Genomic DNA, 27,710 nt, shown 5'->3' with positions numbered 1-27,710 from the left:
TGTGGCTTGGAATTAGGAAACCACTTGATTAGACTACAACTTTCTAATAAGGAAATTCCAGGAAATTCTCAAGATTATTTTGGTTTGGATAAGAATCACCTACTCATACTAGTTGGTAATCCTTAGCCTGTTGAGTACCCACTGTGTACGTAGTCTATAATATGTATGAAATACTCAGTTAACAGGTAGAGAAGGGAAAAAAAATCAAACTTGTTTCCTTCTGGAAGTTTGATCCAGCTCTGACATTTTCCCTTTCCAGTTTCTTGATATGTGCAACAATGGACCAGAAAATTTTATCTCTAGCAGCAGAAAAAACAGCAGACAGACTGCAAAAATTTCTTCAAACCCTGAAAGAAGATGATGTGAGTATTAGGAAGGATGTTCTGCCAAAAGCAAATGTCAAGCATGATAACAAATTCAAGGGACATGTTAGAAAAATTAATTCTGCCACTTCATCTATCCCCCACTCTCCTTAGGATCAAGGATTTATTTGGTAACAACTCATAGATACAAAGAAATGGGAGAGAGGAAGAGATATGCACAATTTAAGGGCATTTGTGTACATTTATACAACTGTATTTGTTTGTTTGTTTATTGATTGATTGCTGCAACGTGCAGCATGCGGGATCTTAGTTCCCTGACCAGGGATCAAACTGATGTCCCCTGAAGTGGAAGCGTGAAGTCTTAACTGCTGGACCACCAGGGAAATCCCTACAACTGTATAATATTTAAATGACATTTATGCAACCGTATAAGCAAATTAGTACACTTTTTAGTTCTTAGAACAATCCTATTTGAAAGCAATATCCAGACTGTAGTTATTGATGTGAGACATTAGATTTGCCTGTTGATGCTTCATTTATATTTTTCCCTAAAGAAGTTCATAAGTAGTAAGATATTTTGAAATTATTAGGAAAAGTGAAAAACAACCAATTTACATTGTGTCTTCACTATAAGTATATGATTATAAAATGGGACAATAATTACCTTCTATGTTAGGCTTTCTAATCTTTCTCTCCTGATATACTTCTCCTTATTCCATTATAAATGATCTCAGCTTATTCAGATCCCTACATGGAAAATAATCCCTCCTTAAAATTAACCTTAAACATTAGTATATATGTATAGACAAATTAAGACTTTGAGTATTATTATTGTTTTTTAAATTTCTTTAATGTTATATCTATTTATTTTTGGCTGCATTGGGTCTTCATTGCTGCGTGTGGGCTTTCTCTAGCTGCGGTGAGCAGGGGCTATTCTTTTTTGTTTTGTTTTGTTTTGTTTTGCGGTACGCGGGCCTCTCACTGTTGTGGCCTCTCCCGTTGCGGAGCACAGGCTCCGGACGCACAGGCCCAGCGGCCATGGCTCACGGGCCTAGCTGCTCTGCGGCACGTGGGATCTTCCCGGACCGGGGCACGAACCTGTGTCCCCTGCGCCGGCAGGCGGACTCTCAACCACTGCGCCACCAGGGAAGCCCTGGGGGGCTACTCTTTGTTTCGGTGCATGGGCTTCTCATTGCAGTGGCTTCTCTTGTTGCGGAGCACGGGCTTTAGGCGCGCGGGCTCGGTAGCTGTGGCTCACAGGCTCTAGAGCACAGGCTCAGTAGTTGTGGCGCATGGACTTAGTTGCTCCACAGCATGTGGGATCTTCCTGGACCAGGGATCAAACCCATGTCCCCTGCATTGGCAGGCAGATTCTTAACCACTGCGCCACCAGGGAAGCCCCGAGTGTTATGTTTTTAAGGAACTTTTTATGTGCTAGTTTTTGTGGTCATTGAAGCTAGGTGCATCTTAATCTTTGTTACCTTATGCTAACTGGGAATTGATACAGGGATGTGCTCTGATTTTTTTTTTCTTTGAAATTATCCAGAAATTGCTTTTTGTGGCACTTTTTAAGACAGCCTTTGCATGAGTTGAGAGTTGAATCATCCTATAGACAAGTTACAATTTGGTTGAAACCTGCTTTCTATTTATTTATTTACTTAGAATTTTTATCTTACCTGCTTCCAAAAGGAATTTGAGGAGGCTTTAACATTACACTATAAAATAAGTAAAAAATAAGAATTAGAACAAAACCCATGATAGATGCTATGAATTACTTCTCTGATTCATGCTTATCACAAAAAGAATTCCTATCTTGGTTTTTGTGAGGATGAAATGAGATACTGTATGCATCTAACATCTAATAGACCCTCAATAGGCATCCAGTAGACGCTGAATAAATATTAGAAAAGGTCCTTCAGCTCTTCCTATTTTAAGTTTCTTCGCTAACATGAACACAGTCCTCTGAATATTTCTGTTTTGTTAACATTACCTTTAAAAGTTTTGTACCTCAAATTGAACACAGGGCTCCACATGTGTTCTACCACTAGAGTAGAGGGGCACTAATATTTCCCTAATTCTTCCATTAATGCAGAGTCAACTTTTTGGCAGCAATATTATATTATTGTCTCATTGCTCTTACAAGCAACTAAAAACCCCAAGTCATTTTTGCATATAGGCTAAATTTCCTTCATCTCTGAACTTCAATAGTTAGTTCTTAGAACCCACATTAAAATTTTTATTTTAAATCTGTTACTTATCTTTTTAGATTAATTTGATTTCACTCCATCAAGATCTTCTTCTTTTATCCTGAGTTGACCATTGTATTAATCATCATTTTATATCCTCTATAAATTTGATAAGCATTCCAGCAATATATGCATTCAGTCCATTTGATAAAAGTGTCCATAGAAGATGTGCTTAAGAGTAAAAAATTATAAAACACATAAAGCAAGTCCATGACAAGGAAGACTGACATATCCAGCAGTGGGAAAATTTACATTCAAAGATTTAGAAAGAATAGAGGAATCTAAAAGGGACTGCTAGAATAAAAGTAGAAGGTAATAAAGTGGAGAACAGTAGATCAAATTAATACGTAAAAATCCTGGTTCTTTGAAAAATAGACAAAACTATTAACTAATCAAGAAAACAATGGAGTAAGCACAGATATACTAAATAAGAAATGACATGGGGGAAATAACTATTCATATAGAGAAAAATCTCAAAAATTACTAAGAGACTACTCTATATATCTACTACAAATAAATTTGAAAATGTAGATGCAATGGATAATTTCTTAGGAACATACAGTTTAATTAAATTGACCCAATTTGAGATGGAAAGCTTAACCAGATCAATTTCTATAAAAGAAAAACAGAGTTATCAAGCAATTACTTGACACAAAAATACCAGGTCCAGAAGTTTCATAGGAAACGTCTACCAAATCTTTAGAGATCAGAGGTAAGAGATAGTCCCAATGCCACATAAATTGTTTTAGAGTATATATAATACATAATGAAAAATGTGCATATATAAGGAAAACTTCCAAGTGCTTTTTATAAAGTATAACATTGATACCCCAAACCTGATAAAGACAGCTTGAAGGGGCTTCCGTTGGTCAAATTTGAACATTGAAATAGTCAAGTTCAGTTATGAATTATAAACCACTGAAAAATATAGAAATTTGTGAGTCTGTATTGATAATAAATGATGAGGAGGGCTCTTGCTTACCACAGAGTTAGAAAATCATCATTTGGCAACCATCATGATAAAGATTGGATCAGGCAGGAAGCATCAGTGGATGCTAAATCCAGGAAGAATTTTTTAACTCTGTTTTGAGTTGATTTTAGACTTACAGAAAAGTTGTAAAAATAATAGAGTTTCCACCTATCCCTCTCTGTTGGTGTCTCTTTTTTCTTTACATTTTCTCCCTGGATGATCTTACATGTTCTCACTGAGCTCCGCTTTGGCATATTCAGTTATCGATTTGACATCTCCACTTGGATTTCTTAAGAGTAACAGTTCTGAGCGCCACATCTGATCTGCTGAATCAAAAACTGCACGTGGAGTTCTCTGTTTTAACAAGCCCTCTGGATGATTTAGATGCTTGCTTAATCCGAAATTTTCACCATATCTGTAAATGGTGCCACCATCTACCCAGTTAGTTGCTTAAGCCAGAAATTTGAGTCCTCCTTGATTTCTTCTTTTCCTTCATCACCACACCCATTTCACGTCTAAAGCATGAGGAAGTCTGTCTTAGTCCATTCAGGCTGCTGTAACAAAATACGGTAGACTGGGTGACTTATAACAACAAACATTTATTTCTCATAGTTCTGGAGACTGGAAATCCTAGATGATGGTGCCAGTGTGGTCGAGTGAGGGCCCTCTTCTGGGTTGCAGACTTCGCATTATACCCTCATATGGTAGAAGCAGCCTGGGGGCTCTGTGGGATCTCTTACAAGAGCACTAATCCCATTCATGGGAGTTCCACCCTCATACCTAATCACCTCCCAAAGGCCCCACCTCCAAATACCATAACATTGGGTATTAGGATTCTAACGTGTGAATTTTGGGGGGACATAAACATTCAGACCATAGCGAAGTCCTACTGATCAAGCTCTCGAATATATCTTCAGTCTACGGATCTTCCCCAAATTTTGATGGGGTTACATCCCAATAAACCCATTTTAAGTTGAAAATATTCTAAGTTGGAAATGCATTTAATACACCTAACCTACCAAACATCCTAGCTTAGCCTAGCCTTACCTTAAACGTGCCAAGAATGCTTACATTAGCCTACAGTTGGGCAAAATCATCTAACACAAAGCCCATTTTACAATAAAGTGTTGAATATCTCATGTAATTTATTGAATACTGTACTGAAAGTGAAAAACAGAATGGTTGCGTGGGTACAGAATAGTGTATCAGTTGTTTATCCTTGTGATCCTGCAGCTGATTGCTAGCCCAGGAAAAGATAAAAATTCGAAATACAGTATCTACTGAATGCCTACCACTTTTGCCCCATTGTAAAGTTGAAAAATTGTAAGTTGAACTGTTATAAGTTCGGGGCCATCTGTACTTCTCTTCGTCTTACAAAGTACTACAAACTGAGTACCTTAAACAATAGACAGTTATTTTTAAAGTTCTAGGAACTGGAAGTCCAGGATGACGGTGTTGGCATTGTTGGTTCCTGCTGAGGGCTGTGATCATCTGTTCCGTGCGTCTTGCCTAGCTTCTGGTGGTTTGCTGACAATCTTTAGCATTCCTTGCCTTGTGTCACCCATGGTCTCTGCCTTCACTTTCACATGGCATTCTCGCTGTGTATGTGTTTCTGTCCAAATTTCCCCTTTTTCTAAGGACATTAGTCATACTGGATTAGGGCCTACCCATATGACCTCAAGCTTAACTGTTTACACCTACAATGACCCTATTTCCAAATAAGATCACATTCTGAGATGCTGGGGGTTAGAGCTTAAACATGAATTTTGGAGGGGGACACAGTTCAACTCAGGACATCTCCCCTGCCATTACCTTGCTGTAGGCCACTATCATCTCTCATTTGATCACTGATAACAATCTCCTAACAGATGTCCCTATTTCACTCTTAAACCCTCCCACAACCTATTTTCTACAAAAGGAATAAGACTGATTTTTTAAAAAAAAAAACATCTATATATCACTCTCCTCTTTTCTCGTTAGTTACTTCTGTTGCACTTAGAGAAAATCTAAGCTTCCTATCATGGCCTACAAGGTTCTTATTATCTGGTTCTTGCCCATCTCTCCAAATTCATCTTGTGCCACTCTTTTCTTACTACTCTTCAGTCAAATTGGTCTTTTTTTTTTTTTCAGGCCATCCAATATGCCAAACTCTTTGCTCCCTCAGGGCCTTTGCACATAACAATACCTTTATCTGAAGTGTTCTTCTTTCCTCCCTTTGCATAACTAGCTCTTTCTCATCCTCCAAGTCTCTATAGAAATGTCACCTACCTCAGAGAAGCTTTCTCCCTGACTACCCTAGCTGAAGTTGCTTCCCTTTCCTCAATTATTGTCTCCGTCTTTTGTTTCTGTTACAGATTTTTTTTCTGATTTTTTTTCTTGTCGTCCTTTTCCCTCCTGCTCTACTGTAAACTGAGTCAGATTATCATGTTCATCCTTGTATCCCTAATGCCTAGGAAGAAGAACATGTTCAAAGAGTATTTGCTGAATGAATGTATATTCCCAAGAACATAGCTTGATACCTAGTGCTGATTAAATACTTAATAAACGTTTGTAGAATGAATGTATGAATAAATTTCAGTCTTGACAGCCCAGCATCATGTTAAGATCTACCCTGCTATATGTAAATAAATACGTTATTTGTGATACCTGGAGTCTCTGAAGGATATGAACTTGACAGATGTGTGTTTTTCATACCGGGAGTTTAGGTCATTCAGGTAGGGAAATTGTTGCCAGGGACTTGTAGCTTTTTCTTGTCTTTGCAGCTGGCTAATCTCCTTCAGAATCAGGCAGTGAAAGGAAAAGCTGCTGGAGCACTCCTGAGAGCCATCTTCAAAGGTAATAATAATGCCACTTCTATCTCTCTGGATTCACTGGTATATTTGTTTACTTTGGGTGCATATTGCTACTTTTCTTACTGTTTGATGCCCCACTGAGACTTTTCTGTTTTGGGGATTTTACAGAATCAACTAAAGCAGCAGTCTCCTGTCTTGTGGACATAAATAATTTTGCTATAGGGGGTTGAAGTGGCTACCTGAGATTGGATTGCTGGTTTTGGAGCCTGTAAAGGATGCACGTCATAAAATCCGCTTTGATTTATTTGTGCTTTTAAAATTGTGGAGAAGAGGACTTCCCTGGTGGTCCAGCGGTTAAGACTCCGTGCTTCCACTGCAGGCGGCACGGGTTCTATCCCTGGTCGGGGAAGTTCCGCAGGCCCTGCGGTGTAGCCAAAAAAAAAAATTGTGACGAGAGCAGCAATGTTTAATAGTTAATCTGTGCTTAACAAAAGAGGCTAGGGTGCTCTGAGTTTTAATGAAATGGAGTATCTTAGGTGACTTACGTAGAGATTCTTCATTCCCAGTGGGGCATATTTTTATTCCATATCTTGAACAAGGGCCAGTTCTACATTGTTGCTGGTTGTGACTCATAGTTGTTTTATAAATTGTAGTAGAATAAAATTCTACAAGCAAAAATTAAAAGTCGCTTCACACTCTTAGCAGGTAATTTTAACTTGGTTTATTTTTCTTACCCCCTCGAGTAAATTGTGTCTCTCCTTGCAAGGGTTCAAAAACACATCTTCCTATGCATGGAAAAAAAAATTTTTTTTAACATCTTTATTGGAGTATAATTACTTTACAATGGTGTGTTAGTTTCTGCTTTCTAACAAAGTGAATCAGTTATACATATGTTCCCATATCTCTTCCCTCTTGCATCTCCCTCCCTCCCACCCTCCCTATTCCACCCCTCTAGGTGGCCACAAAGCACCGAGCTGATCTCCCTGTGCTATGCGGCTGCTTCCCACTAGCTATCTGTTTTACGTTTGGTAGTGTATATATGTCCATGCCACTCTCTCACTTTGTCACAGCTTACCCTTCCCCCTCCCCATATCCTCAAGTCCATTCTCTAGTAGGTCTGTGTCTTTATTCCTGTCTTACCCCTAGATTCTTCGTGACTTTTTTTTTCTTAGATTCCATATATATGTGTTAGCATACGGTATTTGTCTTTCTCTTTCTGACTTACTTCACTCTGTATGACAGACTCTAGGTCCATCCACCTCACTACAAATAACTCAAATTTCGTTTCTTTTTATGGCTGAGTAATATTCCATTGTATATATGTGCCACATCTTTAGCCATTCATCCAATGATGGACACTTAGGTTGTTTCCATCTCCGGGCTATTGTAAATAGAGCTGCAGTGAACATTTTGGTACATAACTCTTTCTGAATTATGGTTTTCTCAGGGTATATGCCCAGTAGTGGGATTGCTGGGTCATATGGTAGTTCTATTTGTAGTTTTTTAAGGAACCTCCATACTGTTCTCCATAGTGGCTGTACTAATTCACATTCCCACCAGCAGTGCAAGAGTGTTCCCTTTTCTCCACACCCTCTCCAGCATTTATTGTTTGTAGATTTTGTTTGTTTGTTTGTTTTTGTTTTGTTTTATTTTGTGGTACGTGGGCCTCTCACTGTTGTGGCCTCTCTCATTGCGGAGCAACAGGCTCCGGACGCGCAGGCTCAGTGGCCGTGGCTCACAGGCGCAGCCGCTCCGCGGCATGTGGGATCCTCCCGGACCGGGGCACAAACCCGCATCCCCTGCATCGGCAGGCAGACTCTCAACCACTGCGCCACCAGGGAAGCCCCATGTTTGTAGATTTTTTGATGATGGCCATTCTGACCAGTGTGAGGTGATACCTCATTGTAGTTTTGATTTGCATTTCTCTAATGATTAATGATGTTGAGCATTCTTTCATGTGTTTGTTGACAATCTGTATATCTTCTTTGGAGAAATGTCTGTTTAGGTCTTCTGCCCATTTTTGGATTGGGTTGTGTCTTTTTGTTACTGAGCTGCGTGAGCTGCGTGTAAATTTTGGAGATTAATCCTTTGTCAGTTACTTCATTTGCAAATATTTTCTCCCATTCTGAGGGTTGTCTTTTGGTCTTTTTTATGGTTTCCTTTGCTGTGCAAAAGCTTTTAAGTTTCATTAGGTCCCATTTGTTTATTTTTGTTTTTATTTCCATTTCTCTACGAGGTAAAAAATTTTTTAATTGGTTAAAAATTGGAAACTTGCTAAATGACTGTTTTGTAGAAATATCAGAGAAAAGGAAATAATGAAAGATCAAAAGCAGCTGTCTATACATGCTAAGTGACAGTAATAAGAATAAGTGGAAGAAATAAGAGTAATTTCTTTCTTGGGTAGACATACCTGGAACAGATTATCATGGCTCCCACTTCTGTAAATAACCTTATTTTTACCTTATATAAAAACATAGATTTGGAAATCCTAGTTTAAAAGTATCATGAATTACCAAGTATATATGGACACTACCTCATAACCATTTTAATCCTGTTAAATCAATGGTGTAAACCAGTAGTTAGCTAATGATGACATTTTAGAAAATTGAGATATAATCCACATACTAAAAAATTCACCCTTTTAAAGTGTACATTTTTTGTTGAGATATAATTGACATTGTACAATTCACCACTTAAAATAATGCATTTCAGTGGCTTTTAGTATATTCACAGAGTTGCACACCTATCACCACAATTTCAAGAATTTTTATTACCCCTAAAAGAAACTTTGCATCCCTTAGCTGTTGCTTCCCTAAACTTCTGTTCCGCGCCAGCCCTAAGAAACCACTCATCTACTTTCTGTCTATAGGTTTGCCTATTCTGGATATTTCATATAAGTGGAATCATACAATATGTGGTCCTTTGTGACTGGCTTTCACTTACCATAAGGTTACTAAGATTCATCCATGTTGTAGCCTGTATCAGTATTTCATTCCTTTTTATTGGTGAATAATATTCCATTTATGAATATATCATACTTGTCCATTCATGAGTTGGTGGACAATTAGGTTGTCTACACTTTTGAGCAATTATGAATACTGCTACAAGTTTTTGTGTAGACATATTTTCATTTCTCTTTAGTAAATAAGAGTAGAATTGCTGGATCATACGGTAACTCCATGTTTAACTGTTTGGGGACTGCCAAACTGTTTTCCAAAGCTGCTACATCATTTTACATTCCCACCGGTACTGAAATAAGGATGCCCATTTCCCACATCCTCTGTCAACACTTGTTATTGCCTTTTTCATTCTAGCCATTCTCGTGAGTGTGAAGTGGTATCTCACTGTGGGTTTGATTTTCATTTCCCTGATGGCTAATGATGTTGCGTATCTTTTCTTGTGCTTACTGGCCATTTGTATATCTTCTTTGGAGAAATGTCTATTCAAATCCTTTGACCTTTTAAAAATTGGGTTGTCTTTTTATTACTGAGTTCTAATATTACTTTAAATATTCTGGATACAAGTCCCTTATTAGATATATGATTCACAAAATTTTTCTCCCATTCTGGTTGTCTTTGCACTTTTTTGATGGTATCCTTTGGTGCACAAAATTTTAATGCCTAATACTTATTTTTTTTGTAGCTTGCGCTTTTAGTTTTATATCTAAGAAGTCATTGCTTAATCCAAAGTCACAAAGATTTATACCTGTGTTTTCTTTTCAAAGTTTTATAGCTTTAGCTTTTAAATTTAGATCCATTTTTAGTTAATTTTTGTATATGGTGTGAGGTAGGAGTCCAGGTTCATCTTTCCCCATTTTCAATAGCACCCTTATTGAAAATCAATTGCCCATAAATGTGATGGTTTCTTTTTGGACTCACAGTTGTATTCCGTTGATCTAGGTGTCTCTCCTTATGTCAGTACCACACTGTCCTGATTAGAATAGCTTTGTAGTAAGCTTTAAAATTAGGAAGTGTGAGTCCTCTAACTTTTTTTCTTTTTTTAGGATTAGTTTGGATATTCTGGGTTCCTTGAGTTTCCATATGACAAGATTAGCTTGTCAATTTCTGCAAGAATGGAAGCTGGGGTTTTGGTAGTGATTTTGTTGACTCTATATATGAATTTGAAAAGTATTGCTATCTTAATATGTCTTCCATTAATGAACATGGAATATCTTTCCATTTGCTTAGGTCCTCCTTCATTTCTTTCAACAGTATTTTGTACTTTTCAGAGTACAAGTCTTACACTACTTTTATTAATTTATTCCTGAGTATTTTATTCTTTTTGGTGTGATTGTAAATGGGATTGTTTTCTTAATTTAATGTTCTCAGTGTTCATTGCTAGTGTATAGAAATGCAATAGACTTTTGTATATTGATCTCATATCTTGCTACCTTCCTGTACTTGTTTATTAGCGCTAGTAGTTTCTTCTTTGTGGATTCCTTATAAACAAGATTATGTCAACTGTGAATAGATACTTTATTTCTATTTCAATCTAGATGCCTTTTGTTATTTTCTTACCTAATTACCCCAGTTGGAACCTTCAGTAGAATAGAATTGGTGAGAGTAAACATCCTTCTCTTGTTCCTGATCTCAGGGAAATCTTTCAGTTTTATATTATTGAGTGTGATGTTAGCTGTGGGTTTTTCATGGATGCCCTTTATCAGGTTAAGGAAGTTCCCTTCTATTCTTAGTTTGTTGAGTGTTTTTTATCATGAAAAGGTATTGGAATTTTCAAATGCTTTTTCTGTGTCTACTGAGGTGATCATGTGGTTTTTATCCTTTACTCTATTTCTATGGTATATTATATTGATTTTCATACATTGAACCACTCTTGTATTCTTGGGTTAAATCCAATTTGGTTATAGAGTATAATCCTTTTTAAAATGTTGCTGGGTTCAGCTTGCTAGTATTTTGTTGAGGATTTTTGCATCTGTAGTCACAAGGGGTACTGTTCATAGTTTTCTTAGGATGTCTTTGTCTGGTTTAGGTATGAAGATAATAGTGGCCTTGTAGAATGAGTTGGGAAATGTTTCCTCCTCTTCTTTTTTTCCGAAGAGTTTGTGAAGGGTTGCAGTTAATTCTTTGTATGTTTCGTGAATTCACCAAGGAAGCCATCTGGTTTTGGGCTTTTCTTTGTAGAAGAGTTTTGATTGCTAATTCAGTCTCTTTATTTATAGGTCTGTTGTGGTTTTCTATTGTCTTTTTTAGTCAGCTTTGATACTTTGTGTCTTTATAACAATTTATCCATTTCATATAAGTTTTGTAATTAATTGGTATACAGTTATTCATTGTATTACCTTATTCTTTTTATTTCTGTAAGATTGGTAGTAATGCCCCTCTTTCATTCCTGATTTTAGTAATTTGATTCTTCTCCCTTTTTTTCTTGGTCAGTCTGAAGATTTTTCAATTTTGTTGATCTTTTCAAAGAATAAGCTTTGGTTTTCTTGATTTTTCTCTATTCTTCTATTCTCTTTTATTTATGTCTGATTTTACTTTTATATTCTTTTCACTTGCTTTGAGTTTAGTTTCCTCTTTTTATAATTTCTTATGGTGGAAGATTGGGTTATTGATTTGAGATCTTATTTTTTAATATAGGTATTTACAACTATAGATTTCGTTCTGAGCACTACTTTAGCTGTATCCAATAGCTTTTGGAATATTGTGTTTTTGTTTTCATTCATCTCAAGGTATTTTTCTAATTTCTCTGTGCTTTCTTCTTTGACCCATTGGTATTTAAGATTATGTTAATTTCCACATATTTGTGAATTTTCCAGATTCCTTCTGTTATTGATTTCTAGTTTCATTCCACTGTGGTCACAGAACATAAATGATATGATTATAATCCTTTTAAATTTATTGAGAATTTTTTTATGGCCTAATGTGTGGTTTATCCTGGAGAATGCTCCATGTGCACTTGTGAAGAATGTGTCTTCTGTTGTTGTGTGTAGTGTTCTATATAGATGTTTGTTAGATCTGGTGTGTTCAAGTCTATTTCCTTGTTGATCTTCTAATTGTTGTTCTGTTGATTATTGGAAGTGGCGTGTTGAAGTCTCCAACTATTGTTGAATTGTCTATTTCACCCTTCAGTTCTGTTAGTTTTTGCTTTGTGTATTTTGGAACTCTTTTGTTAGGTGCTTATATGTTTATAATTGTTATGCCTTGATTCTTTTATCATTATAAAATGCCCTTTTTTGTCTTTAATAGTAATTTTTGTCCTAAAGTCTACTTTTTTCTGTTATTTTTAGAGCTACTTCAGCCCCCTTTGGTTATGGTTTTCATGGTATATCTTTTCTAAACAATTTGTATCTTTGAATCTAAATTGTGTCTCTGATTGACAGCACATAATTGGATTTTTAAAAATCTGTTCTGCCAATCTTTGCCCTTTTTTAAAATAAATCTATTTATTTTATTTATTTTTGGCTGCGTTGGGTCTTCGTTGCTGTGCGCAGGCTTTCTCTAGTTGCAGTGAGCAGGGGCTACTCTTCGTTTTGCACGGGTTTCTCATTGTGGTGGCTTCTCTTGTGGAGCATGGGCCTTAGGCGCACGGGCTTCAGTAGTTGTGGCTCGTGGGCTTAGTTGCTCTGCGGCATGTGGGATCTTCCCGGACCAGGGATTGAACCCATGTCCCCTGCACTGGCAAGCAGCTTCTTAACCACTGCTCCACCAGAGAAGTCCCAATCTTTGCCTTTTGATTGGAGTATCTATCCCTTTACGTTTACCATAATTGCTAAAAAAGTAGGATTGATATCTGCCGTTTTGCTGTTTGTTTTCTTTACGTTGTGTCTTTTTGTTCCTCTGTTAATACCTTGTGTGTTATATGTTAAGTAGGTGTTTTCTAGTGTACCATTTTAATTCCTTTGTAATCTTTTTCACTATTTTTTTCAGTTACTTTCTTAGTGCTTGCCTTGGCGATTAGAACTGACATCTTAACACATTATTGACCGGAGACATATCAATACATTTTTAGAGAGTGCTACGATTAACATCACCATGAGAAGTTGTTAGAGCTTGAAATTGATCAAGGGTTCATGAGACAACTTAATGATTGTCATTATCATTCACATTTTGCTCCGTTTGGTTTTTGCTTCAATCTTGTGTATATTATAAATGTAAAATTTTCAAAAGTGACACATCATGAAATTTTGAGTGAAAAATTTTTTGGTGAATTTTATGCAGATACTTTCTCTGATTGTCCAAGTGGCATATATACTAGTGTCTCAGAAGATGATAGTTCTTCAGAATATAATTCTGATTCAGACGATGTGAGTATTAGACCAACAAAGAGACAAAAAACCTTAGTGATTGATTCTGATACAGAAAGTGAAAATGAAATTCATGGTGCAGGAGAATGCTCCTTTGCTTCTACAGAAGAGTGGCTTGAAGACAACATTTTACAAAAATTAGAATTTACAGGTGTGTCAGGTCTAACTATTGAATGTAATAAGACACAAAGTGTTAGTGAAATAACAGAATTAATTTTTTGGCCAGCCAAAATAAAAGTCACCGGCCACATGCATTAGTTTCTGCAAAAATTCCCCTGGGCAATAATGAGTTAATTTATAACAATCTAGTTCAGATTAATACCAGCTTAGATTTAATAGTTATAAAACTTTGCTCTACATATAGCTTCATTCTCCCCCTTCCTCCTTTGTGCTATTATTGTCCTATAAATTACATCTTTACACATTTATTCCCACCAGTGCAGATTTATAATTGTTGTTTTATGCAGGTGTCTTATAAATCAGGAGAAAAAATAATTACAAAGTACATTTATACTGTCTTTAATATTTTCCTATGTAGTTACCTTTACTGATGTTCTCTGTTTCATGTGGATTCAAATTCTGTCTGGTGTCCTTTCATTCCAGCCTGAAAGACTCCCTTTAGCATTAGGGCAGGTCTTCTGGCAGCAAATTCTCTTTTGTTTATCTGGGAATGTCTTAATTTCTCCATTTTGGAGGGGTAGTTTTTCTGGCTATAGAGTTCTTGGTTGACAGTTTTGGAGGGATAGTTTTTCTGGCTGTTGAGTTTTCAGTGCTTTGACTATGTTATCCCATTTCCTTCTGCCCTTCAATGATTTTTTAAAATGAGAAATCAGCTGTTAATCGTATTGAGTACTCCTTTTACCAGATGAGTTGCTTCTCTCTTGTTGCTTTCAATATTCTCTTCTTGTCTTTAACTTTTTTATTTAACTGTACAGTTCAGTGGCACTAAATGCAATAATTGCTCTATCTAGAACTTCCAGTATTATGTTGAATAGAAGTGGAAAAAGTGGGCATCCTTGTATTTTTCCTATCTTACGGAAAAGTTTTCAATCTTCACTTATTGGGTATGATGTTAAGTGTGGGTTTTTCACATATGGTTTTTTTTATGATGAGGCATCTTTGATTTTGATAGTTTGCTATGGTATGTCTAAATGTGGATCTCTTGGGTTTAACCTGTTTGGAGTTCTTTGAGCTTCTTGAATGTGGGTTTTGTTTGTTTGCTTTGTTTTTTTGGCTGCACTGTGCAGCTTGTGGGATAGTTCCCCGACCAGGGATTGAACCTAGGCCCTCGGCAGTGAAAGCCCAGAGTCCTAACCTCTGGACTGCCAGGGAATTCACTGAACGTAGATTAGTGTTCTCATTAAAATTGGGAAGTTTTTGGCCATTACTTCTTTTTTCTCCTTTCTCTCTTTCCTTTCCTTCTGGGACTTTCAGTATGTCTATGTTGGTATTCATGACGGGATCCCGCGGGTCTCTGAAGCTCTGATCATTTTTCTTCTTTTTCTTTCTGTCCCTGAGACTGGATAATCTCAATTGCTCTATCTTCAAGTTCTCTGATTCTTTCTTCTGCCAGATCAGATATCCTGTTGAGCCCCTCTAGTGGATTCTTCAGTTCAATTATTGTACTTTTTAATTCCAGAATTTTTGTTTGGTTCTTTTTTATAATTTCTGTCTCTTTATTGATATTCTCTATTTGGTGAAACATCATTCTTATATTTTCCTTTAGTTCTTTAGACATGGTTTCCTTTTGTTCTTTGAACATATTTAAAATAGCTGATTTCAGTCTTTGTCTAGTAAATCTAATATCTGGGCACTCTCAGGGACGGTTTCTATTGATTCCTTTTTTTCCTGTGTATGGACCATGCTCTTGTTTCCCTGTATGTTTTTTATTTTTTTGTTCCTGAAAACTGGACATTTTAAATGATATTTTGTGGGCATTCTGGAAATCAGATACCATCCCCCTCCCCCAGATCTGTTGTTGCTGTTGTGGTGTTGCTTTTGTTTTTATAGTTGTTCTTCTGAACTAATTTTGTGAAATATGTATTGTTTGTTGTGTATGGGCACTGTTTTATGTGGCCACTGAAGTCTCTGTTTGGTTAGCTTTGTGGTCAGCTAATGATTTGGCAAAGATTTCCTTTAAAATGCCTGGAACCAGTGAGTTTCCCAGCCTTTGCTGGGGGACCCTGTGCATGTCAGGTGCACACCTTCAGTTCTCAGGCAGGTAGCTTATAACTCCTCCTTAGCCCTTCTGCTTGTGTAGAGCCTCAGGATCATCCAGAGGTGAGAGATTAGGGTCCTCTTGGGTGTTGCCTGGCCATACACACAGCCCTTTCCATGTGCGCAACCCTAAGTATTTTCACGGCTTCCTAGGTTCCTAGGAATATGTCAGAATGTTTCAGAGTCCCCTCTGCACCTTTCTCCAGGCTTATATTTTAAGTTCTTTGGTCAGCTTGTTGCATGCCCAACTGTTATTGCTATCCAGGCAGCTGAAAAAGTTATCACTTGCAACTGGTTTAGACAAATGCCCCTGGTAAAAGATTGCACTGGGCAAGTTCTAAGTCAGGTCAAGTAAAGACAAGTCTTGCGAGTGAAAATTTCTAGGGAATAGCCAGACAGGTCAAATAATGACAGTTATCTGGGAACTGGGCTTTGGTGGAGCTCCAGTCATATTCTGTCCCCTCCAGAGGCTGCTAGACTGATGGCTTGTACCATGAGTGTGAACTGTTGGTTTTAAAGACTATTGGACTGGTGGGGGGTAGGGGTTAGGAGGTGGAATGAGGGCATGTTGAAACACAACAGAGCTTGCTATTCTCACTTAGATTCAGCTGTTTATCTTAAATAAACTCTCCCTGGATTGTTGCAAGTCTGGTTAATTTCCAGAATCCTGAACAAGTTGGTTTTCACTATTTTTGTTAGTGTTCTAGTTGCTTTTATGGAGGAGAGCATTTTCCAAGGTCTTTATTACTCTACATTCCTGCTGACATCAATCAGTGATGATGTTTTGAAGTGAAGTATGTTAAAGGCACTTAATTTGGGTTACTGGATCCCAGAAAAGCTCTAAAGTATATTAGAAGGTGTTCCTTCTTCTGCACTATAAAATTATTTAAAAAATTAATGACATGGGTGGAAGTAGAAAAGGTAATGTTTCAGTTTTCTGTCTAAATTAAATACTTTTTCAAAGCTCCTAAATATTGCTGTTCTAAACACCATAGTAATAAGTAGTTTGATAATTCTGTTTCTATATTCAACTACAAAGCTGTTTGTTTTTCCTGTTTACCCTTCAACCTTGTAAGAATTCTGCCTTTTTTCTTTCTTTGTTTCTGTACCACCTGTTTAAAACAATAAGGTTTCCCCTGTTCTGAGGAAGCTGGAGCTCTTAGGAGACTTAAGATATACAGTTGTTGTGTCCAATTGTTGGAATCGGGGGATTTGCAGAAAGAAGTAGCATCTGAAATCATAGGATTACTAATGCTGGAGGTGAGATGGAAAACAAAAACTTTTTTGGTTTTGGGTGGATTTTGGGGGGTTTGTAATTTGTTGAGGGAGGGAAAACTTAAGTGTGCCAAACCTACCATAGCTCCTATTTATGAATAAGAACTACTGTTATCAAACAAAATAGTTGATGGATGAGCCATAAACCATTTAGATGTTTACGTTACATTTCTGGTATCATGGACATGTATCTCTTTGCAGAGTTGGCGTATTTGAAAACATCAGGGAACTGGTGGAAGATCCTGATCTATGAAATCCTTTACAATTATGTTTATACCAGAGCAGAATGATTCCCTGAATCACTTATAGGACCAGTTCTAGGTTTCAATGCCAGTTCTATTAATTCAGCAAAAGAGTATTTCTTAGAAAGAGATATCAAACATTTAGATTTCTGCTTAACATTTTTTTAATCCCATCAACTTCTAGGTTCACAATTTTCCAGGAGCATTATTGGTTGAATTAGCCAGTGAGTTTGTTGATGCTGTCAAACAGGGCAACCTAACGAATGGAAAATCTTTGGAGCTATTACCCATCATTTTCACCGCCCTTGCTACCAAAAAGGAAAATCTAGCTTATGGAAAAGGTAATTTTCTTCCAATCTTAGTGGCTTTTACTCTCTTCACTGAATTAAATTTATTCCTCAGTGTATTTTGCATTTCTAGGTGAACTAAGTGGGGAAGAATGTAAGAAGCAGTTGATTAACACCCTCTGTTCTGGCAGGTGAGTCTTATTAATGTGTAGAACTTTCTCAGGACTACAAGTGACCAAAAAAAGAATTATCATTTATTTTAGGAATTTAGACCACTCAAGTTTTTAGTCCATTTTGGTTTATGGTCTACCACTATAAAACCATTTAGTCTGTGATGAATTTTTGAGAGAGATTATTTACTGTATTCTCTGTTCTAAGACTATACATATAGTTTCTATTTACTTGACTCTCCATCTTAACACAGCAGTTTATCCCTATAGCAGTATTTGGAGTCCCAAGGTCCTTAAGGCTGGAAAGTCACCCTACCACTATCTTTTATATTTTTTTGAGGGAGTGAGATGTATAAGTGATGTATCTTTAAACCAGAAATATGAGAATCTACCCTAAGGAGAAATTGCAACATATAAGAAAATCTTCATACATGAACATTTCAACACAGAAATTTGTGACCAACTTAAGCATACAATAATGGAGATATGTAAGTTATGGTATGTAAGCTATGTATCAATAAGTTAAGGTAGAGCCATTCCATGTAACTTATAGCCATTAAAAATGAAGTATATAAAGACATCAAAGATGAAAAATTCTTACTATATATATATTATATATATATATATATATATATCTGTGTGTGTATATTTATAGTAAGAAATCCTTAATATATATATATTTTTTTAATTAATTATTTTTGGCTACATTGGGTCTTTGTTGCTGTGTGTGGGCTTTCTCTAGTTGTGGTGAGCAGGGGCTACTCTTTGTTGCGGTGTGCGGGCTTCTCATTGCAGTGGCTACTCTTGTTGCGGAGCAAGGGCTCTAGGCACGCAGGCTTCAGTAGTTGTGGCTCGCAGGCTCTAGAGCACAGGCTCAGGAGTTGTGGCGTACGGGCTTAGTTGCTCTGCAGCATGTGGGATCTTCCCGGACCAGGGCTCGAACCCATGTCCCCTGCATTGGCGGGCGGATTCCTAACCTCTGCGCCACCAGGGAAGTCCCTTACAGAAATAATTTTAGGCATGAATCAGCACATGTATATTTATCCATTTATTTGTTTTTAATTACCCAAAAGAGTTTATTCATTACATTGTAATATACCTTTGATTTTTCATTTAACACATGTTCATGTCAGCATATACCACTTTACATCATTCTTTTTAATAGTTCCATAGTATTCTGTTATAATATTTGGCTAGTGTCCAATTGTTAGATTATTTGTTTTTTGCCGATAAATAATATTTGGCTATTTGGTTTTTTGCTATTATAAAAAGTGTTGGAATTAACATCCTTATATGTCTAGGTGACCTTTTATAAGCATGTACATGGAATATATTTCTAATAGTAAGTTGGGTGGGTCTTTGGTTATGTGCATTTTTAAAGTTGATAAGTAGTATTGCCAACTTGTCTTCCCAGAAGGATTATATCAGTGTACATCCCCTAAAACGGTATGTTAAGTACTTGTTTCCCAAAATCTCACCAGCACTGAATATCATCAGAGTTTGATTTTGCCAGTCTGATAGGTTAAAAGCTGTTATTTCATTGTTTTAAATGTCATTTCTTTGATTTTGTTTCCCAGTGGTACCAAATCAAACTTGAAATGGCCCTAATTTTTTCCTCCTTACTAATTTTACAAAGTAATATGTAAATAAGTTTAAATGACATAAACTTCCTTTGTCAATTTCTTTAATCAGATGGGATCATCAATATGTAATCCAGCTCACCTCCATGTTCAAGTAAGCATCATCATTCCCTTTTCTTTTTATATCCTGCTATGAGAACTTAGCTACTAGAAACTGAAATGTAGCAAGGTCAAATACCACTGTTCCCTAAATAAGAGTATCGGTACCTCTGTTTTCTGTTACAGAATTTACCCCCACTCTTTTTTGCTTTGATTTCTTATTTAAAGTATAATTTTATGATTTTTTTTTCCAAGATAACTTTGCTTAGGTAAGGTTATTGGTCCCCTTTAAGGTTCTGCATTAGAGAAAAATCAAAAGAGGTAGTTATAGTATTCTAATATCTCCCAAATTAGGCTCTGATCTTTAGACTCTTTGGTCCACAGGGATGTCCCTCTGACTGCAGAAGAGGTGGAAATTGTGGTGGAAAAAGTGTTGACGATGTTCTCCAAATTGAATCTTCAAGAAATACCACCCTTGGTCTATCAGCTTCTGGTTCTCTCCTCAAAGGTATAAATGAAAAATCTGCTTTTTTTTTAACTCTGGTGAAATGCCCAGTTAGTACCATTCAGCTTATTCATACTCTTGTTTTATATACTAGGGCATAGATGCTTTTATTTCATGTATGATGATTTGATCTAGTAAAAAGGTCATGGCCCTCAACCAAAGTAAACATACATTATCTCTTGTAGTACCACATTTTGTGTGTGTGTGGTAGTAAAAGGGATAAAGATTTCAGAAAGGGTGGACTATAGGCCCCTTAAAATCTGATATTAAGATGTATTTCAAACTCAATTTCAACATGAAAGTGTTCTATAAATTCTTAGTGTGACTCTAGGTTATAATTTATTTAAATTCATACTTGAAAATCCTTCAAGCTGAAAAGAACTTTAAGTTCAACTTGCCCTTTATGGAGAGACCTTACTTATTTTGTATTTTTTTCAGGGAAGCCGGAAGAAGGTTTTGGAAGGAATCATAGCTTTCTTCAACAAGCTAGATACGCAGCACAGTGAGGAACAGAGTGGTGATGAGTGAGTATCACAGTATAGAAATAAAATCATTTTTCCAAATTCATCTTATTGTTATCTAACTGTTCAGTCCATACCTTCACTTCAGCACAGAATTTCCCTAGTCCCCTTAGCTGCTCAGTAATAAAATTAAAAGAATAATGCAGTCTCTTCAACTCTTTCATTTTAATCTTTCCAGGAAAACAGCAATAATTATTCTGTAAATTGCAAGCTTAAAAGCTATTTAAGTGTTTACTTTGTGCCAGAAACTATTTGGCCCTAGGACTACAGTGATGAACCAGTCAGACAAGGTTCCTGCTCTCATGGAGATATTTCAACGAGAAGAGAAAAGAAAATAAATAACAAAAATATTAGAGTGAAAAGTGTTATGCGTATATTTCAAATGGATGATGTGACAGTGACAGTATAGCTACTTTAGGCTGAGTGGTCAGGGAAAACTTCTCTGAGAAGGTGTTATTTTAACTGAAGCCTAAATGGTAAGAGCCACAATATATAGATCAGGAAAAAGCACATTCTCAGTTGGTGGAACAGTTAGTGCAAAGGCAGGACACAGCATGATGTGACTGAAAAAGAGGATTTTTTTTTGAAACAAATACTTAACAGAGTGCTTGCTCTGTGCCAAGTGCTGTTCTATGCACTTTAAACCTTACAGCAACTCTCTTTTGCCTCTGTTTTATGCATATAGAAACCAAGGCACAGAGAAATTAAGGAATTTCCAAGGGTTATGTAGCCATAAGTTGGTGGACCTGGGATTTGAATTCAAGCAGTTTGGCTGCAGAGTTCGTGCTTTTAATCCTGTTTCAGCCTACTGCTTCTAATCTGGAATAACTTTTAGTTATTTGGCTTGAGCAATTGATTAGAAGGTGGTCTTGTATACTGAGTTAGGAAAGACTGACAAAAAGCAAGTTTAGGGGGAAATAAGCTCAGTTTTGACCATGTAAGTTTGAGATGTATATTAGTATCCCATATGGAGGTGTTGAGCAGGCAGTCTGGGGTTTTAGAGGTCAGGACAGGAAATACAGATTGGAAAGGACTAAAGCCTTCAGACTGGATAGGGTCACCTAGGGAAATCGTGAAGAGAAGAGAAAGAAACCCAAGATTGAGCTCAGAGGCATTCACCATTTAAAGGGAGGATGAGCCAGCACAAATAATTAAGAGGCCAGTGACAATGCCCTAGAAGCTAAGAGAAGAAAGTGTTTCAAGAAAGAAGGGGTCAACTGTGTCAAATCTGCTGAGGCTTTAATTAAGATGAAATTTGGTTATTGGTTTTGACAGTGTACAGGTCATTTGATTATTCTTGCAAGGGCTACAAATAACATTGGAAAGGGAGGTTAGGGAGGGGACAGAAGCCTAATTGAATTGAATTGAACTGGGAAGAGGTAAAGAAGTGGAAATAATGACTGTAGACAGTTCTTTCAAGAAGTTTTGTAAAAAAGGAGCAGAGAATGAGACAGTAGATTTTGTACTTTGTGCCTGCCTCCAGTGATCATATTAGTTCAGCTTGAGTTTTTCTGTTTGTTCATATGAGCATATGCACTGTTGTCTCTTTCCCAAACTATAGCTCATACCGTTCTGTTGAATCTTTTAGGCTGTTGGATTTTGTTACTGTACCATCAGGTGAACTTCGTCACGTGGAAGGCACCATTATTCTACACATTGTGTTTGCCATCAAGTTGGACTGTGAACTAGGCAGAGAACTACTGAAACTCCTAAAGGTAGCCCCACACTCTTAAGGAGATCCAGGATCTCTTTATGAAACAGGGATGTTTGAACTCAAGCCTCTTTTATGCTGATTAATGACAGGAAACAAATACATAGAAATATTGTAGAACTACCCTGGGTCTAGAGGATCTCTTTTTTTTTTACTTTGAAAGTGGAAGATATATGATATCACTACATTCTTAAGCAAGTTCTGTTTTAAAACCATACCTTAAGTGTTTTAGTGTTTAAAAAGAAAAAAAAAGGTGAAGACTGTTCAGCAGGAAACTCAAAATTTAACCTTAACTCCATTATTCTATGAGCTTCAGTCTTGACCTCTGTTTCCGTATTTGTGAATTGGGGAAATTGCCTATTTCTAGTAATATATTGTGAGGTTTTGTGAAGCTAAGTCATTCATCATTAAATATTTGTGAAGTAGTAAGATAAAAATTAGAAATGTTTTGAACTCTTTTTAAGTATTTTGCTACATTTACCTTATCTCACTTTCTCACAAGTATAGATTTTTTTCTGAACCATTTAAAAGAAGAAATCATGACCCTTCAATGCCTGAATACTTCCACAGATGTCTCCTAAGAATAAGGATTAATACCTTTTCATTGAGTTTTTTGAAGCATCCAGCCCAGTTTTCTTGTGTCTCTCATTGTCAGATTTGTCTTTTTCCTCATGATTAGATTCAAGTTAAACATTTTTGGCAAGAATATGTCATAAGTGATGTTGTATACTTTCTCTTGTTGGCGTCAGCAAACTTTCTCTAAAGGGACAGACACTAACTATTTTAGGCTTTGCAGGTGATACGGTCTCTGTCAGTGCTACTCAGCCCTACTGTTGTAGCAGGAAGGCAGCCAGAAACAACACATAAATGAATGACTGTGGCTGTGTGCCAATGAAACTACATGGGCACTGCAATTTGAATTTTATTTAATTTTCGTGTGTCACAGAATATTATTCTTCCTTTGATTTTTTTTTTCCCCTCAACAATTAAAAAAGTGAAAATCAGTCTTAGCTCATGGGCTGTACAAGATTAGGTGATGGGCTAGATTTGTCCCAGAGGCTGTAGTTTGCCAACCACTATTCTATTGCATTATGTCAGAAGCCTCATAGTATCAGGCAGTCTTAGCCAAATCATTTGATCAAGACAATGACCATCAGGTTTCTTCATTTGCAAAGGTATATGTTTCCCTTTGTAATTAGAAAGTAATCCATGGGATCATAATTCGAGGCATGCGAAAATTCTTTTCCTCAGCAACCTTTCACACAGTGGATTTTGTTTTCCCGTCTACTGATGATTCTTGGCCTAAATCACTAATTATACTCGGAGTTGCAAAATAGTAGAATTAAGATTAGAAAATTTTAATTCTGTCATTCCTTCTACATTATTAGCTGGTTTTCTTCTGTGAAAAGAGCCACCCCCCATTTTTTTGATATTGTTATGCAGCCAATGAACCTTTTAAAATTCAATCTGCTCGTATGCAGTACCCAAAGTGACCCATATTTGGCTAATTGGATCCTTGAGGTAGGCTTATGTGTCCTTCTAACATGGCCCCATTAGTCTTTGAGCACTTCTGTGGCATAAGCTATCCAAGACACACTTGTACTTTCCTTACCCGATCCTGATTTCTCTAAGGAGCCTTGGGTCCCTTTTGTAGGAAAGGATATTTAAAGACCATGATGTGGGAACTAGCCTTTGAAGCTCCTTTGTCTTCTCTGTATCTGTTCACTCTTCTTTTTATTTAGGTTTACAGTAACTATATTATTGATCTTTTCAAAGAACCAGCTTTATCGACTGTTTTATATTTGTTTGTTGGTTTTCTGTTTTATTCATCTTTGATTTTATATTTATTCCTTTTTTTCTTTTTTTTAATTGATTAATTTATTTGTTTTTATATTTGGCTGTGTTGGGTCTTCATTGCTGTGCACAGGCTTTCTCTAGTCAGCAAGCCAGGGCTACTCTTCATAGCAGTGCATGGGCTTCCCATTGTTGTGGCTTCTCTTGCTGCGGAGCACAGGCTCTAGGCGTGCGAGCTTCAGTATTTGTGGCACACAGACTCAGTAGTTGTGATGCACGGGCTTAGTTGCTCTGCAGCATGTGGAATCTTCCTGGGCCAGGGATCAAACCCGTGTCCCCTGCATTGGCAGGAGGATTGTTAACCACTGCTCCACCAGGGAAGCTGTATTCCTTTTTTTCTTTTGTTTCTTGTCATTTCTTTCAGGGCTCAAAGATCTATTTTTTAAGCTTTATTGAGGTGCAATTTACATAACATAAAATACACCCATTTGGGGCTTCCCTGGTGGCACAGTGGTTAAGAATCTGCCTGCCAATGCAAGGGACATGGGTTCAAGCCCTGGCCCAGGAAGATCCCACATGCCGTGGAGCAACTAAGCCCGTGCGCCACAACTACTGAGCCTGAGCTGTAGAGCCCACAAGCCACAACTGCTGAGCCCACGTGCCACAACTACTGAAGCCTGTGCGCTCAGAGCCTGTGCTGCACAACAAGAGAAGCCAGGACGATGAGAAGCCCACGCACTGCAACAAAGAGTAGCCCCCACTCACTGCAACTAGAGAAAGCCCACGCACAGCAACGAAGACCCAACACAGCCAAAAAAAAAAGAAAAAAAAATACACCCATTTTAAGTGTGTAATTCATTGATTTTTCATAAGTTTACCTAATTGTGCAACCATCATCATAATTCAGTTTTAGAACATTTTCATCACCTTGTAAGATCCTTCATGCCTGTTTCTATAGATTTACCTTTCCTGATTTCATATAAATAGAATCATACAATATGTAATCTTCTGTGTTTGGCTTCTTTCATTTAGCATAATTTTCGAGGTTTATCCATGTTGTAGCACTTACAAGTATTTCATTCCTTTTTATTGTTAAATAGTATTCCGTTGTATAGACATATCCATTGTTTAGCTGTTCACCAGTTGATGGACATTTGAGTTTTTACTTTTTGGCTATTATGAATAATGCTGTTGTGAACATTCACATGCATGTCTTTGTGTGGACATATGTTTTCATTTCTCTTGGGTAGATACCTACAAGTGGAATTTCTGGGTTATGTAATACATTTATGTGTCTGTCTCTCTCTCTCTCTCTCTCTCCCTCTCTCCCTCTCTCCCTCTCTCTCTCTCTCTCTCTCTCTCTCTCTCTCTCTCTCTGTCTCTCTCTCTCTCTCCCTCTCTCTCTCTCTCTCTCTCTCTCTCTCTCTCTCTCTCTCTCTCTCTCTCTATATATATATATATATATAATTTTTTTCTTGGCCATGCCGTGTGGCATGTGGGATCATAGTTCCCTGACCAGGGATCGAACCTGCGCCCCCTGCAGTGGAAGCACGGAGTCTTAATCACTGGACCACTGGGGAAGTCCCATATGTTTATAATTTAAAGAAACTACCAAATTGTTCTCCAGAGTGGCTACATCATTTTACATATCCGTCAGCACTGTATGAGGGCTCCTGTTCATCCACATCCTGGCCAACATTTGTTACTGTCTTTTTTTTTTTAATATACCTATTCTAATAGCTGTGAAACAGTATCTCATAGAAGTTTTACTTTGCAGTTCCTTAGTGACTGATGATAACCAAACATCTTTTCATGTGCTTATTTAGTTGTTCTGATATCTTTGATGAAATGTCTATTCAGATCTTTTGCCCATTTTTTGATTGTGACTTAAAGAGTTTTAAGAATGCTTTGTATATCATAGGTACAAGTCCTTTATCATGTATGTAATTAGCAAATATTTTTTTCAGTCTCTGGCTTGTTTCATTTTCTTAATGGTGTCTTTTGAAGCACAAAAGTTTTGATTTTTAATGAGATCCAATTTATCAGTTTTTTCTTATATAAATTATGTTTTTGTTATTGTATCTAAGAAATCTTTAATCCAAAGTCTTGAAGATTTCCTACTGTGTTTCCTTTTAAAAGTTTTATAGTTTTAGCTCTTATATTTAGGTTTCTGATCCATCTAAGGACTTGTTTTTAAGTAGGATATATTATTCTTTTCAGATATAAGTTATGACTCCTTTTTGATTTATTGTTCTAGGCAGGACAGCAAGGAGATTTCGGTAGTAATATATGTCCTTTCAGCATTGCCCTCTTCCTCTCTGTAACAAGAATACAAAGATTTGAGGAACAGGTATTTATGAATGACTTTTTGGTTCCTTCTGTAGTTGATAAAGTGTACAATAGTCTGTTTTTTTTAAATTATCTTTTCCTAAACAATTCCACTCCCACCCTGCCAGCAGCATATTCCCCTATAAGAATGTAGGCCCACACTGTTCTCTGTGGGCTGCTTGAAGACTTCTTCAGATACTTGGTTTATACCTCCACTTCCTATTGTGTGGTAAGCCAGGTGGCGAGATGGGAATAAGAGTGGAAACATCACACAGTCCAAGTAGCAAGAATGGGAAGTTTAGCTGGGTATTCATTGCAATTGTATTATGTTGTAGCTTTCTAAGAAACTGTCCCTGATCAACTTGAAATTAATGAGAATCTGTTATTTGAAAGAATGAAAATATAAAATCCTTTACCCTTTTTTCTCATATGTGTTTCTTTGGTTGTGGGTAATATTGATTTTTAGCCCTTTTTCTCTCAAGGAAGACCTGTCTTCAGCTCTTTTAAGTTCCCACTGAAAGTCGTAATTTTTGTATCATACTCATCAGTGAAACAGTTGTCATAGGGATATGAGTGTATGGCAGCAAGTAGGAACAGTTACAGGGTTAAGATTCTATAGTATGGGCTATCATTTTTTGCTTCATTTTCCTATTTCTTTCATTATATTAGGTATTTGACCTTTTAAAGTCTTTGGTTATAAAAAGCTTTAAGGATCTTCAGCTTCTCCAAGGCTCAAAATTTCTTCAGGATCTAGTTCCTCATAGATGTTGTGTTTCAACCATGATCTTGGAAGTGGTAAAGAATAGGTAAGTTCATGAACCATAAGGTTCATAGGGTATTTAGTGTTAAGATCAGAAGATCCTTGAATCCCAAGGGCTGAGTTCTTGGCCACCTTGATAGCAAGGATACAAAACTGAAGTAGGTACCTTTGCTCCTTTCATGCTATTTCCTTTAATGCTATTACTACTCTATTGACCTGAGTCTTCATTGGCTTTTTAGGTGAGTAGAAAACTGAGTTTTATTTACTTTAACTGTTGGGAGTTTGGGACTGATGGATGGAATTGAATTAGCAGTTTTAGACAATTAAATTATTAGCAGTTTTAGGCAAATCCATTTTAAATCAAATTGAAAAAACTGGTAACCATCCTGGTTGTTACTTTCATGTTTAATGTTGTATTTCAGAATATACGTTAGCTGTTATAACGGTCTTTACTGTGTCATGCTTTGTCTGTGGTTTGTCTCCATGGTTTGCTATATTTAGCTCTATTGGCATACTTTGTGTTTACCTGCAGATACTTAGAGGTGCAGAACATTAATGTACTAGGAAAAAAAATCACCTATGAACCAATAAAACTTCCAGGTTATACTTATCTCCCCTGTTTACCAATC

General features: G+C 36.9%; 1 protein-coding gene across 7 annotated transcripts in view; it reads left to right on the top strand.

The window, feature by feature from the left end:
• FANCI (FA complementation group I) overlaps nt 1–27,710 on the top strand; it is a 90,819-nt gene that overhangs the window by 16,107 nt on the left and 47,002 nt on the right. For 4 of the 7 annotated variants that reach the window (XM_079912967.1, XM_079912968.1, XM_079912969.1 and 1 more), the window contains 11 exons: nt 260–362; nt 6,302–6,374; nt 16,939–17,069; nt 17,511–17,667; nt 17,747–17,804; nt 19,476–19,517; nt 19,847–19,970; nt 20,406–20,491; nt 22,077–22,203; nt 26,251–26,343; nt 26,991–27,127. In XM_079912967.1, coding sequence (XP_079769093.1) covers nt 279–362; nt 6,302–6,374; nt 16,939–17,069; nt 17,511–17,667; nt 17,747–17,804; nt 19,476–19,517; nt 19,847–19,970; nt 20,406–20,491; nt 22,077–22,203; nt 26,251–26,343; nt 26,991–27,127 — 1,112 coding nt within the window. In that variant the 5' untranslated portion in view covers nt 260–278. Of the gene's footprint in view, nt 1–259; nt 363–6,301; nt 6,375–16,938; nt 17,070–17,510; nt 17,668–17,746; nt 17,805–19,475; nt 19,518–19,846; nt 19,971–20,405; nt 20,492–22,076; nt 22,204–26,250; nt 26,344–26,990; nt 27,128–27,710 lie in introns of those variants that run through there. The other 3 variants (XM_079912971.1, XM_079912970.1, XM_079912972.1) reach the window with 3 other exon arrangements.

The sequence above is a fragment of the Stenella coeruleoalba genome (assembly GCF_951394435.1).
Source record: "Stenella coeruleoalba genome assembly, chromosome: 2".
Classification (NCBI taxonomy): domain Eukaryota; kingdom Metazoa; phylum Chordata; class Mammalia; order Artiodactyla; family Delphinidae; genus Stenella; species Stenella coeruleoalba.
The sequence above is the reverse complement of the archived record's forward strand: the minus strand, read 5'-3'. Positions and strand labels throughout refer to the sequence as shown.